Raw genomic sequence first — 14,042 nt, 5'->3', positions numbered from 1 at the left:
GGGGTATAAGCATAGACAGTCAGGCATTATGGGATATGACCTTACAAATCTACACTCATTAAATTGACATAAACAATGTGTATTTTGTTTTGGGGAATATTTGGGCAAGTACAACCATGTGCTAAATGAAATAGTTTATGTTAAGGTGATGCTGACTGAATCATTTAAAGACTGAATGTTTGTCCAAATTGAGATGTATTCACCTAGAAAATTAATTCACACTCGAGCATTGCACAGTCATCCAATCTAATTTATAGCATCTGTGACAAATTTTGAGATGTCTGCCCAGGGTCAAACAAAAGTGTTTATATCATATTTTGTATTTTGTTTATGATATATGCCCAATCTTGCAACATTTGATGCTTACAACTCGCCACTATGAAACTCTAGAAATATGCAGTATGCAGGTATGCAAAACGAACCTGCCGCAAGGAAATCAGAAACATGGGATAGTGGACTTAACATGCTTTGGCAATAAGCTCTTCATATATCAAAAGAAACATTTTGAGCATATTCCCCCTCATGAGAACATATCATTATCATCAGTCAGCTGCGGAGCAGGCGACTACAAGCTTTCTCCAACTATTGCGATCTGGGGCGAGTGAAACAATTTTGTTTGGCTGCAGCATCCCTTCAGTATCCAGGAGGTGCTGGACATACTGTAAGTACAGTGTGCGCAGCTGTCCCGGTTTCCTCTTTCCAAGAGAACAATGGGGTGAAAATGACACCCCTTATATCAACCATTGCAATCCTTTATAAATGATTTCATTTGAACAAAACCAAAATATAACTCACGATTGACGGTTTCGCCTATCATGGTCGATAGGCATCATCAGAATGATGGTAGTTGATCCTTACTTCCGGTTGGACGAATCCCGGCCGACGAGGGTGTTTTATCAGCCAGGAGAGGATCATACACGTGACTAAGGAAGTGGGCCCCCTCGTCTCTGTTCATGACGTTCGGGCCTCTTCTCCTGATCATTCTGATGATGCCTATCGACCATGATAGGCGAAACCCTCAATCGTGAGTTATATATTTTGGTTTTGTTCAAATGAAATCATTTATAATGTTTACCAACAAACCTGATGAATCTATTTAGTGATCATTGCAATCCTTCTTAGAACCCATACCATTCCTCTTGTCTGTCAGCTTTATTTGTCTCAATATTTGAGTGCAAGCCCTGCTATGTCATACTCCCTTCCAACCCACCTTAAATTATTTCTTCCTTAAGTTCTTTCTTTTCCCTCCTTCATCCTTCTTTCTTTCCTTCTTTCATTCTTTCAATCCAAAAAAACACACTCACCAAGGCATCTTCCATTTTCTTGCAGCCTAAAACCTGTCACACACTGAGATTCTAAGTCAGCACAAGACTCGCAGGCTTCTCCCCAGCCTTGGCCAATGGTAGCACAACATAATTCCTTAGTAATAGGTTTTTTCACAGGGAGAGAACATGTGCCATTATTTCCATAGGTGAAACACAGGCCAGTTGTACTCCCTATATTGAACAAGGACAGATAGAGAGAGATATTATTGAAAGATAAAAAGTATTACTTACTTGCTGTATAAAACTATCAAATATGACCCCTATTTCACATTATACTCAAAGCAGTGGCATGGGCAAAGGGGGGAAGGGGAAGCTTATCCCACTGTGGGAAGTCTTTTCTCCCTTTGCCATCTCCGTAAAAGCCCCACTTGATAGTTGTCTTGCCCCCCCCGCCCCCATTGCCCTCTCTCTGAAAAAATCCTGGCTATGCCACTGACTCAAAGACAGAATACAAATGAAAGATTGCTGTGATCATGCATGCATGTACACACAGCAAGGCCATTTATGAGACCTTTTGAAAATATGTTTAGCAAGTCCAGTGACTGGATCGGCACATAAACGCATGATGAAATTGTCTGCACAGAAGATGAAATGCCTAATTAAACTGTGAATAGATACTGGATTGTAAAACATATTTGCCATTTACTCCCTTTGCTGTATGTGAGTGTCCATCAGAAATGTGGGGGTAAACTCCACCAAATGTAAACTTTGTTTTGAGCTAGAAAGAAGTGAACATTTTGTAAACCCCAACCAGTCTAGTTCCCTGCAGTACAATTTAAAAGACATCTAGAAACATGCACTCTCTTCAAACTTCCTGCATAAATTAAACTTAAATTATCCCATACCGCGGGATGTGGGTGTGTTGCCTTTGGGGGACTCAGATTTGCGTGAACGAACTCAAAAATAGCGCAAGCACATACAAAAGAAACTTCGCGCGAACGATGAGCGATGTCGCCAGATCTGAACGCTGTACCGGCATCAGCTGAATTCAAGTTTCCTAAGAGAGCACAGGCATGGAATATTCCAATCTATGTGTTATTAATCTATGAATAATCCGGTACAATTACCGAATAGGGTGCAACTTGCTAGACTTGAGTCCAGTCCTCGTTTACGGAGTTTAGGGTTAGGGTTTAGGGTTGGGGTAGGGCAGTCTTGTAATAAGACTAGTAGAGTTGCACCCTATTCGGCAATCGCTCCAATAATCCTTTAAATTGAGTGCTATACCATAACCTGATGCTATACCAATGCAGGGCCTAGATTTCATGCTAGTTTGCGAGAATCATACCAATTCCGACATTGTCTTCCACAGAGATGGCGAGGACAAGCGCTCTTTTTTTTTCTTGGCTTAAGATGATAAAATTTAAAAGATATGCTGAGTTCTAAACACTTGCCTTCTTGTTCTTCAGTTGTTGCATTTTGAGAGAGAGGTGTCCCAGTATCTGCAAAAATTAAGAACCAGATGAATTATTAGCACTAACATATTTGTAGTTGGGGCTTTCTTTTTCCTTCCTTTCAACATTATTCTCCTTTTCTTTTACCTTTTATTCCTTTTTACTTCCATTCACTTGTCCATTTATTTAATTTTATTCATACAGTTTGAATGTCTTTGATGAAATATTAACCTACAAACATAACGGTGATGTACCATTTTTCTCCCTGATATAGTAGTGACAGCAATGTGTTGAGGCAGCTGTTGCACATGTGCATCTATGTATATGGCGTCATTAAGCATACGCGTGTATGCATCAGAATTTTAAGCAAACGCTAGCAATTCAAAGCTGCGCCTAATTTAGTATGCACTTACATCACTACCACATCAGGGTAGAAAACAATATAACACATGGTAATAGGAAGATTGATTATTATTTCAGATATCATAAAGAGATTTATTTGATATGTCATCTCTTTAATTTGTTCTATAATTTATTGAAATGAGTACATCACAAAAACAGTTTTACTTTCTTTTTTAACTAAAGGAAGGTGTCAGTTTAATTTCACACTTTTTCACTCATATTTTGAAATGTGTGACACCACCCACATGTATATGTAAACCATCATCCCACATAATGTTGAGCACCCAGCACCCACTATTTTATACCCCAACATTCTATTATTAAAACAATGAGTGGGAGTCAAGATATTTCACGAAACACAATGGAGATGTGCAATAATTATGACCTCCCCAATAAAATTTCCAAAGGGTGTGTCAAAAATCGCTTTCTCCACCAACTTTTGATTGGCCGAAAATTGCTTTCCACTCCCCAACTTCATCCTCCTGTCAGGGCTCATAATTATTGCACATCCCCTAAATCTAGCAAACTTAAAAATGTGGATGAACAACAGTGATACATATGACTAAATCCCTTTCAACAACAAAACAAGTTAAAGATGTCTAATTCACTGTCACTCAACCTTTGATTGGGGTATTCCAGTTGAAATCCATACACCCCATATGGAAGATGTGATTTTAATCTCACACATAGGGAGTACAGGTTTCAAATGAAATTACCCATTCAGGTCACAAGCATTTGAAATTCACACTCCCTGTGTGGGACATTAAGGTCATGTCTTCCATAGGGGATGCTATGGACTTCAACTGATTTAGTCCACAGCAGCTAAAGGGAGTATCCTATTATGCTTTACAGTACCATCATAGAACTAAACATGTTATAGCAAATGTACACAAAATCTCTCACTTCAACTTTCAATTACAAGCTTAAATCAGGGAAGCTTAGACTTTTGTTTGAAAAAAATACGATTCTTGAAGTATTGTGAAACTATCCATAGCTCTCAATATCTAAGAGGCTCTTGTTCATTATTTGTATACATTTGCTATGGAGCATGCAGATATACTGCAATGCATGATGGGATACTCCTTTCAGCTGCTGTGGATTTAGTCCATTGGTACATTTCCCCCTCATCATATCCCTTTCTGCTGTAAGCTTTATACACAGATTAACTATACCAACATTATCAACAAAATCAACTGGTGAAAAGCAGACTAATCAGCATTTGAGCCTGACAACTTCCTAACAATTTTACAACAAGTTATCTCATATTTTAAAGGTTCACTAATACAAAAGGCAGTTATTCTGAAAGTTCGTAATTCCAAGACTGAATTTTATTAAAGATCATTTTTAGCTTGAAAATAGTTAATTGATTGTGTTTTAGCACACAGTGGGAAACATATTTTAAACAAACTCTGGTCTTAGGATTTCTCACACAGAAAAAAGTATTCACTGGAGCTGCACATCATCCCTCAGATCAAGCGTTTATCTGAACAGCTCAATTGAAAAACTTAATTGAGAGAAAACTTTGCAAGTCACAAGATTAAATGAACCGCCCCACCAAATAACCAAGAAGCGTAATTTATACTTACTTTGCAAAATGACTGAAGATGGCTAAGGTTTAGGTCTACATAATTATAAACTATGCAATGGTTTATAAATTTGGCAATCTATCTTGCATAAAAAATAAAAGTATTACGTACAGTCGTACATTTCATGTCAAATGTAAGATTTTGTCTTTAGTATTAGATTGCTTCTATGTTTGCCACTTGTACAGTTTGTTAGCATGTATAATTTTCCTGAAAATGCCAAAATCTGAATTTTAATGATTTTTAGGTTGTCATGGTTACGCAAATCAATTGTCAATGAATACTTTACCTTGGCAAGTATATGATCCCATTTCATTAGTACATGTCCCATCACCGCACACACCTGGTAAAACTAGGCATTCATCAATATCTAATGTGAAGAATAAAAAACATAATGTATCTTTTTAATGACAAAAATACAAAAATGTGAAAATAATAGCTTCCAAGTGTAGATTTCTTAACTATGCTGATGATCTGTGTCATCACTATCTCTGAATTAAGTTGACATTCAAGATATATCTGTTTTGTGTTGCACCCATATGCATCCCATCCCCACAAGTTCACCCAAATCCAGCATAATGGTGCCATTAAGGTAAAGGTGGATGTATCCCCTGAAAACTGAACCTGAAAAAATATATATGTGATACAATCAAGGGGAATGAGTCACATGTTGGTAATTTTCAATTAAAGTTTTTTACATCATTTTCTGGCAGTTTACGAATGCTACAATATATGCAAACCCCATCAAAATCAGACATCTGTTTATCGAGTTATGAGCAATTTATCAATAGCTGAAAACAATATAAAAAAAGAATTTGAACACTGTTTGCCAATATCTCAAAACAATAGTGACATCCAACTCATTCCCCTTGAATCAAAGGAATAAGTTGGATGTCGCTAATGATATTGGCAAAGAAAGTGTTCAAATTCTTTTGTTTTAAAATGTTTTCAGCGATAGTAAATTGACATAACTTCACAAAGAAAAGCTGTATTAACACTGGGTTTTCAGTTTCTGAAAGCTCTAAATGTCCTCTTTAGAAACATGTAAAACACATTTTTGACCAGGGTCGACATGTGACTCATAAATATCCCCCTCCCATGATGAAAAAGACCCAAAATATATACTCATGGTTTTGACACAATTTCTGTTCAAAATAAAGCTATTTAAGTTGCATCAAATTTGAAAATTAGCACTTTCCAGATTTTAGATGGAAATTGGGAAAGCTAAAGCACCTGTTTACTGAAATGTAAGACAATATATCTGCCAGACCTGAGAGACTAATATGCTTCCCTTCTTAGCAGTAGCATGCTCATCAGAGGGTGGGATTTGTTAAGCCCAAATGAACTTCATTTTGACCCATTTTAGTATTAAAACTGCAAAATTTTACAATTTTGCCTCTGCTACTGCATTTCACCCATATCTCATGCCCACCTTTCTATTAAGGTGGCTGTCATTTTTGATTGGAAGGGCGGTTACAAATAAATCAGTAACCGGAGTCATTTTTGTAACACTCATCTGAAGTTGATAATTTTATGATCCCCTCCCACAACAACAAATATAAATAATGCAAAATGATGTGGGTTTCAGGGCTCTTTTTTTTTTACATCACTACTGAGCTTTTTGAAGGCGCAGGAGAGCTCCCCTGACACTCGTTAAAAAAAATTAAATTATCGATTTTTAAATTGTATTTTAAAAGGAAGCTTCATGATGCACAAATTATTGTGTTAATAATTTTGTGATCCCCCTATTTAGTGTGTCAACAAATAATCACCCACATATTTTTGACCCATCTACTTACCAACACATTCTCCTGGTATTCTCATATGTTCCACAAATCCTTTAGGGCATGCCATACCATTACATGGTTCACATGTAGTCCCCCAAGCTTGTCCAACAGTAGCGCAGCACAGAGTCTTGGTAGAATAGACACCTGTCACTTCATCTGAGCATACACCCCCATAGGCACTGCTGTAACAGGGACCTGTCCTATAATCTAAGAAAATTAGACAAGGTTTAGACAACCAGTAGTGGCACCAGGATTTTTAGTGGGGAAAGAAAATGTTGGGGGCATTAAAGTTCATAAAGTTATCTAAATTTGAGCACTTTTGACCTAAAATATGGACATTTTCCCCAATTTTTTATTTTGATGGGGGTAATTGGGAGGGGGGACCTCAAGATTGGTGGAATAATAAATAAATAAAAATATATAGATATTAATTAAACCATGGAAAGGAGCCAACTACTTCATATTGATGAAAAAGAAATGTTCATGGGATTACATTTGACATCTGCATTATGGTTTATAAAATATCATTATATCATTGAAACCAAAAAAACATTTGGGAAAACATATCACTATAAAACCAGATGCTCTACACCTCATACAAAGCAAATGTTAACTCTATTATACAGTTGGTACATCCATACGGAGAGCTTTCGCTTAAGCAACACAGTTCTCAAGCAAAAACTTGGGGAAATCCACCGTGTGAACAAGTCTTGAGGATTCCCTTCCCCAAAATTAATCCCCAAGACAAGAAAATTAATAGACTGGCCCCCATGCAGTCTCGGTTCGGTTCCATCTCTGGATAATGTAACAATAAATAATTACGTAATGCCCTATGAAAAAAAAATGCCACCCCCCCCTTATTTTCTTCAATGCCAAAACCCATTCCTCTTCATCCACAAATCGACGCCACTAATTACACCCACCACAGTCAACCATGCAGCAATATAGAAATATACTCAGATTATAAGTGAACGCGAAAGTCCATTGAGCGCTGATTCCGAGACTGGTCCAATCTGTTAGAGATCTCACTTCCAAATATTCGCTCAACGAAGCACGGTGATTCCGATGTCAATTACGAAAGCCCCGCACCAGTTTCAATTCAAATATGGTAGCACAAAGCTATGCCGCGGGATGTGACGCAAGATCGGATGGGACACTTGTCAACAACTGAGAGGTATTGAGCTCAAGTGGCACGCGTCTGATAGACCCATGGTACGCGCAATAATAAAAGGCAACCACTGACTCGGACTTAGGCCTATTGTCCATATTATGTACATTATCGCGGCGGTTTGCAAATGTTTGCACATTATTTAGCTAGGGAAGCCTTTTCAAATATCCCGCTGCCAAGCTGCGTTGATTGGTCGGATCCAATATCGTTGTTTAGTCGCTCACACAAACGTTAATGTAGTGAAAACATGGACGTGGTATATAGAAAGATTGCGTGACTCCAAATCCGTAAAAGTGAACTTAATTCCAGCAGTTTGTGGGAGCTGGAAGTCAAATTGCCTACAGACTGGGAGGGTCCGTGTATTGGGTTGATTTTTAATGCTATGTAATCTACATTACCAGTCGTTCTCCACGGACCCGAGGTGTATTGGGTTGATTTTTAATGCTATGTAATCTACATTACCAGTCGTTCTCCACGGACCCGAGGGAGGGTCTAGAAAATTAAGGGATTTCACAATTTCCCCAAGTGATTCTTGAGTGGTGCTTGATGAGTATGTGCTACCACCATGTAAATGATTCATTTTGCAATTCTCGAGTGCTGAGCTTAAGGGATCTGGAATGAGCGTTTTAAGCGTTTCGACAGTATTTTTTGTGGGACATGTGAGACATATCGAATTGCATTCTGAATACGAAGAACGTCTTCCTGATATCAAATAATTTCCATTTTTTGAAATTCACGATATATACAAATTTTATGACAAATTATTAAAATTTGATATTTTTCACATTTTTGATATATAACAATCCTCAAAGTAAATTTTATAAATCTAATGATATATTCTTAGAGTGTATGTAGCTGGGAGGACAAGCCGATGATCAATTGAAAATTTTGACCTTTCATATTGAAGATATGGATTTTTTTCCCAAAAAGACCTGACTGTTAAATATCAAAAATATCAATTTTTAATCATTTGCCATAAAATGTTTATTACGTACATTGCGAATTTCAAAAATGAAAATCATTTGATATCAGAAGGACATTCTTCGTATTCAGAATGCAATTCGATATGTCTGATGTGCTGTAATGTCCCACAATAAATACTGTCCAAACGTTCATACCCCATCCCTTAACCTATGACCTTGGTTAAATTATATTTAATATGGCTCAACCTGATTTGGTACTCCTCAGATGGGTCACAGTAATTCCAGAGTTAACGTCAACTTGAGGATTCCAGGGTTCAATTAAGTTGCGTGGACAAGAACCCGGGGATTGACTTAGGAATGGCCAATCCTCAAGAATTCTATGTTCGTCTGAACATGACTAGTGATGGCAAGTGAGGAAACACACAGTAATTTTACCGATTTTCATTTGCAATTTTTCACATTTCAATATAACATTTAAAAATTATATATGCAATGTAATGTAATGTAACATACTGCACTGCCCCTCTCCTTTTATGTGACACGATCTGCTCCATGGGGGCCAAAGGAGGCATGAAAATTGAGTTACTATAATTATTACCTTGTATTAACAAGGCTACCAATTACTGAAAACACCAAAGGTCTAGCATACTTGGTTCTAAAGTTATGAGGTTTTGTGATGTGTATTATTATATCTTATGTATTTTATTGTTTTTTACTGCATATTTTTGCCTTTATCTCGGTTTCAAATTTGCTGCCTTTAGCCCCCATGAACCAGATCATGTCACATATAGCATGTTTTGAGCTCATGTTGTCAACCAACACAACATATGTTTCCTTTGCTTGAGAGTTTGTCACTCATAGGTCCTATAAATAACAAGTCTGACAAAAGACAACATTTATTTTTGTCCTTACTGACCCACTTTTGTCACATCAACACACCCACTTGTTAATGCTTATCAGGTTACAGAAAATCCCTTGGTATACAGGGTGTCACAGAAAATCCCCTGGTATACAGGGTGTCTCTGAATAAACGGTAATGTTCAAACATTTTGAGTATTTTAAAGCTGTAATGAAACAGAATTGGTCCTATGTTATCAAGTAATAAACAAGCTAAAAAATATCTTTTGAATTTTGAAAATTGACCACTCTGTTCTTGAGTTATAATCCACAAGTGAAAATAATGTGAATTGAACCAATCATGGTAAGGCCTAAAAAATTGTCTGATTGGCGTAACCCGACCGACCCTAAAAGTAGGCCCAGCCCCAACTTTTTTTTTTTGCAAAAAAACCAAAAAAACCACCAAAACCAACTTAAATTTAAAAAAAAAAAAAAAAAAGTTCCAAGGCCTTTATCAAATGCAATATACAGCTTTAAAAGTAAAAAAAAAATCCTACCTACCCTAATTTTTTTTGTTATACCAATCAAACAATTTTTAGGCCTAATTGGGTGCTGTACAATTATTATGTGTACCCATGGGTGGTGAATACTCAAAATGGTCTGCTAGAAATGTCTTGCCCCTCCCCCTTTCATGGTCATGCAAAAAAATCTTAGGCCCCATTTGACTTTCCAAAACATCTTGCCCACTCCCTTTTACAGATGCCAGAGTTTGGGGAATCTAATCATGCGATGCACGCTCAGTACAAGGGAGCAGGATGTTTTATATATTGGAATGTTTACTCTCTAAATGTAAAAGAGTGAAAATTTCACTCGGAACTTGGAGTGATTTCATTCTCACTCTATTCGAGCGGTTAGTCGTTCTTTTAGAGTGAAAAAAAGCTTCTACTCGGTCAATGTAGATTCACTCCTTACAGAGTGATCCAAAATTACCGCTCAATTTCAGAGTGAAATTACAATCACTCTTTTGGAGTGAATCCACAGTTCGTACAGCCAATCAGAAAGCCGGATTTTCACGCTGAGAGCCACGAAAAAATTGTGATTATTCATTCGGCGAATAGTCGTTGCAGCAATGGCGGTGGAGTTGTCAGTAGCAGTGTGGCGAAGAAATAGCCAATATTTTCGTTGGTAAGTATACTTTGAACTATTTTATTTATATGTTGAATCATTGCAGATTGTAATCGACAACTAAAAATCTGATGTTACTGTCTCAAAGGTGATAATTGTACCCATGAAGCTTCTTCATTTGTTGAACACATTGATTCACATTGTCGGTCCGGCATTGTGACCAAAACCCGAATTGGAGATCACAATGACCGGATTACTGAAACAAAAGCAAGTTATTGGGATGCGGTAGACACTAGATCTATACAATGAATACTCCAGACAAAGTATATACGTAATCTATCATAAATAAATGTATCAGATTTATTTTATTTTTTTAACCTGATTCCAACTCCAATACAAATAATTCGAGTACAAAAAATATTATAATCTATTTCAATTACACCAGTGGTTATATTAAGTATATGACACAATAAAATTCTATTTGGATTTGAATTTAAAAATCATCCACTCAGATTTGAATTTAATAATAATAATAATGATCAACAATAAATGTCAATAAAGTCCAAGTGTATGATTAATCAAAAGTGGTTTCCAAAACGTAACGGTCAATCAATGCTCGCTTCAACCAAGCGCCATGTTGAAAGTGAAATTCCAAAATTTAATATAAATTGATTTGACCGATTTATAATCTAAGGTTTTTGCAATTTATCTGTGTTTTGAAATATCAAAATTAATATGTTTAAACCTGTTTAATAATACACAACCTCACAAAAGTATACACAAACCCACGGCCGTTCAATTGAAGCTGATCCGAAGAATTGGTACCGATAATGTATTCGCGATAAGTTCATGCGTAAATGACGATGTAAAAATGCCAAACGCTGATCGCGAAAGTTCATAAACCGGTAGAAAATGATGTTCTATATCCAATTGAAGATCGGGTCGTTGTTGTTGATGAAGTTGTGTGCGAGGTGAAGTTCAAGTGGTGAAAGTGATTCCAGTCGCTGGTAAACCGTAGCAAACGAAAATATGGTGAAAACCCCTTAACCCATCCAGTTCCTCAAATGAAAATATGGACTGGAATATAAACAAACAAACAACCCAAAATTTGAAAATACGTGCAAAGTTGAATAGATTTTTAATACAAAATATCAAAACAATAAAATACGCACTTTCATTTTTAAATTGATGCACACGACCACTTTTAAACCCCATTTAATTAACAAGGGCGTGGCACTGACGCCATCTAATTTGCATACAGGTGCATCTCTTTTGTTTCCTTACTTGCACAACAATACATTTTCTTTCCAAAACAGTTGCTTTCGCAATCCACCGAAATTATATAAATATTTCTCAATGTCGTAAATTCTCATTTCACGATTGTAAATTAGGGCCTACATATATACAAATAATACAAACAATAATATAAACACAGCAACGATATTATAGCCTCCCAACATTTTACGGGAAGAACTATTCTCACAAAACCGTTTTTTCTAATTCATTCAATTACAATTTCTTTAGCTGAATTTTTCTTCCAACCCACATTTTGGATATTCCCAGCCATTCATTTCTTTGAACGTGGGAAATTCTTTCAAGTTCAAGAATTGGTAACTTGATGAATCAAATAATTACCTTTCCAAAAATTGGTTAAAATTTTCCAACACAAACGTTTGAGATCAAACATGCTAAAAGAAACTTTCCAAATTTCCAAATTAAATATTTCGCCATAATTAGGCCCCAATTAATTACATATACAAAACAATATATTTTACTTACGTTGACTTCAGATATAGTTTATGCGGCGTTGCATGCATCGCTCTGGTAGTCTCTTGAGAACACCCACGTCCAGGACTGCCATCACAGTCTCAAGTGTCTTCAAATACCCGCGCCGGTCTAACCTCAAAACCAGGAAATTTTACTCATCGTCAAATACATAATTGACCTCAATTGCTCATACTACGCATGCAATTGCCAACTGAGTAATTACTTTCACAGAGGTACTGTGACCGCGCCCATTAATAAAGGTGAACCACCAAGGCGGTGGCGATGAACCCACGACTTTACACCGCAGAAATTATATCGAAAGTAAATGAAAACGCTCTTCCAATGCGCACGTTAAAATCGGGTCACAATACTTCCATTGTGATTTAAAAATCCCGTATAAATCCAGGTGGTCCGATTAACTTACAAAGGAAATCCGAAAATCTTGGCCGCGTGTGGCGCTATGCCTGAAAACTTAATGATCAAGTGAATCAGACGGCGCTGGACATTTACAGAAATAATATATTTTTAAAAAAATGCGAGTTCTGACGTGACAGGCATTACGGTAGCACACTCATGCACTGCTATGCATACCTGGTACCAGAGAAGATTTCTTCTCATCTTCTCTGCTGGTACATGTATTACTTCATAAACCTGTAAATGATTGAGTGTACTTGTGTAATAATTGTAATGTTTGTTATACTCGTCAGCCTTTTTATTGTTAGTATGTACCCGATCACATCTCCGAGTCCGATGCGCGCTAGTCATGCTATACATACCAGTAGCCACAGGATCACATGCAGCAAGGCCAGGCCATACCTAGCTAGGCTTAGGCTATAGGGTCAGGCCAAAGCATAGGCCTGTTATCTCTGACCAGTCTCTAATTTATCATGTTTATATACTGCAGCACATTATATCTGCATGTGTGATGCCAAAAGTCAGAGGACTATAGGCCTCTAGCTAGGCTTAGGCTATAGGGTCAGGCCAAAGCATAGGCCTGTTATCTTTGACCAGTCTCTAATTTATCATGTTTATATACTGCAGCACGCCTATCTGCATGTGTGATGCTAGGCCCATAGTCCTCGTCACTAAGCTTTTAATCATGCCAAAATTACCATTTTAATCTTAATTAACATGTAATAACACTTATTGTGTTGTAATTCCTTTGCTCACAAAAATACATGAATGAATGAACATTTTGTGCCTATTTCTGTGATTATTTTTGTCAGTCTCATTCACTTTTTTATTTCAGAGCTATTAACTCAAAGAGTGGTTTTTCCACTCCTCTTTGGAGCTGTATGAGTGACCACTCCTTTTGGAGTGAAATTCACTCTCACTAAAGAGTGATTTTATTCACTCTTTTTTTTAGTGAATTTCCTCACTCTTTTGAAGAGTGAATTTCACTCTAAAAGGAGTGGTCACTCATACAGCTCCAAGGAGGAGTGGAAAAACCACTCTTTTTGAGCTGTTTTTCACTCTTTCACATTTAGAGAGTACCTAACATGTTTCTACACCTTTTAAAGGTATAATATCGAAACAGTGCCAAAAAATGAGTGGCCTCCCCTTCTTTTTGGCCTACCGACACATCTTGGGGGCCCCTATAATTCTCCTCCCCTAGGTGCACATAAATTATTGCACCACCCTAATACTAATGCTTGGTACTTCAGGTACAGAGCATTGACTGTAATAATTAAAAAATTAAAAAAGTATATGAAAGCTGCGCAATTGCTTTCATTT

The 14,042-nt window shown here is 36.9% G+C and overlaps 1 protein-coding gene across 1 annotated transcript in view; it reads right to left on the bottom strand.

The window, feature by feature from the left end:
* Positions 1–14,042, bottom strand: part of LOC140167015 (uncharacterized) — a 99,227-nt gene that overhangs the window by 69,206 nt on the left and 15,979 nt on the right. Inside the window, exons 6-9 of the mRNA XM_072190493.1 lie at positions 6,501–6,695; positions 4,991–5,071; positions 2,717–2,764; positions 1,305–1,496 (exon numbers count right to left, since the gene is read on the bottom strand). Of these exons, the coding sequence (XP_072046594.1) occupies positions 1,305–1,496; positions 2,717–2,764; positions 4,991–5,071; positions 6,501–6,695 (516 nt within the window). The remainder of the gene's footprint in view (positions 1–1,304; positions 1,497–2,716; positions 2,765–4,990; positions 5,072–6,500; positions 6,696–14,042) is intronic.

Source organism: Amphiura filiformis, chromosome 12 (assembly GCF_039555335.1).
Source record: "Amphiura filiformis chromosome 12, Afil_fr2py, whole genome shotgun sequence".
NCBI lineage: Eukaryota > Metazoa > Echinodermata > Ophiuroidea > Amphilepidida > Amphiuridae > Amphiura > Amphiura filiformis.
The sequence above is the reverse complement of the archived record's forward strand: the minus strand, read 5'-3'. Positions and strand labels throughout refer to the sequence as shown.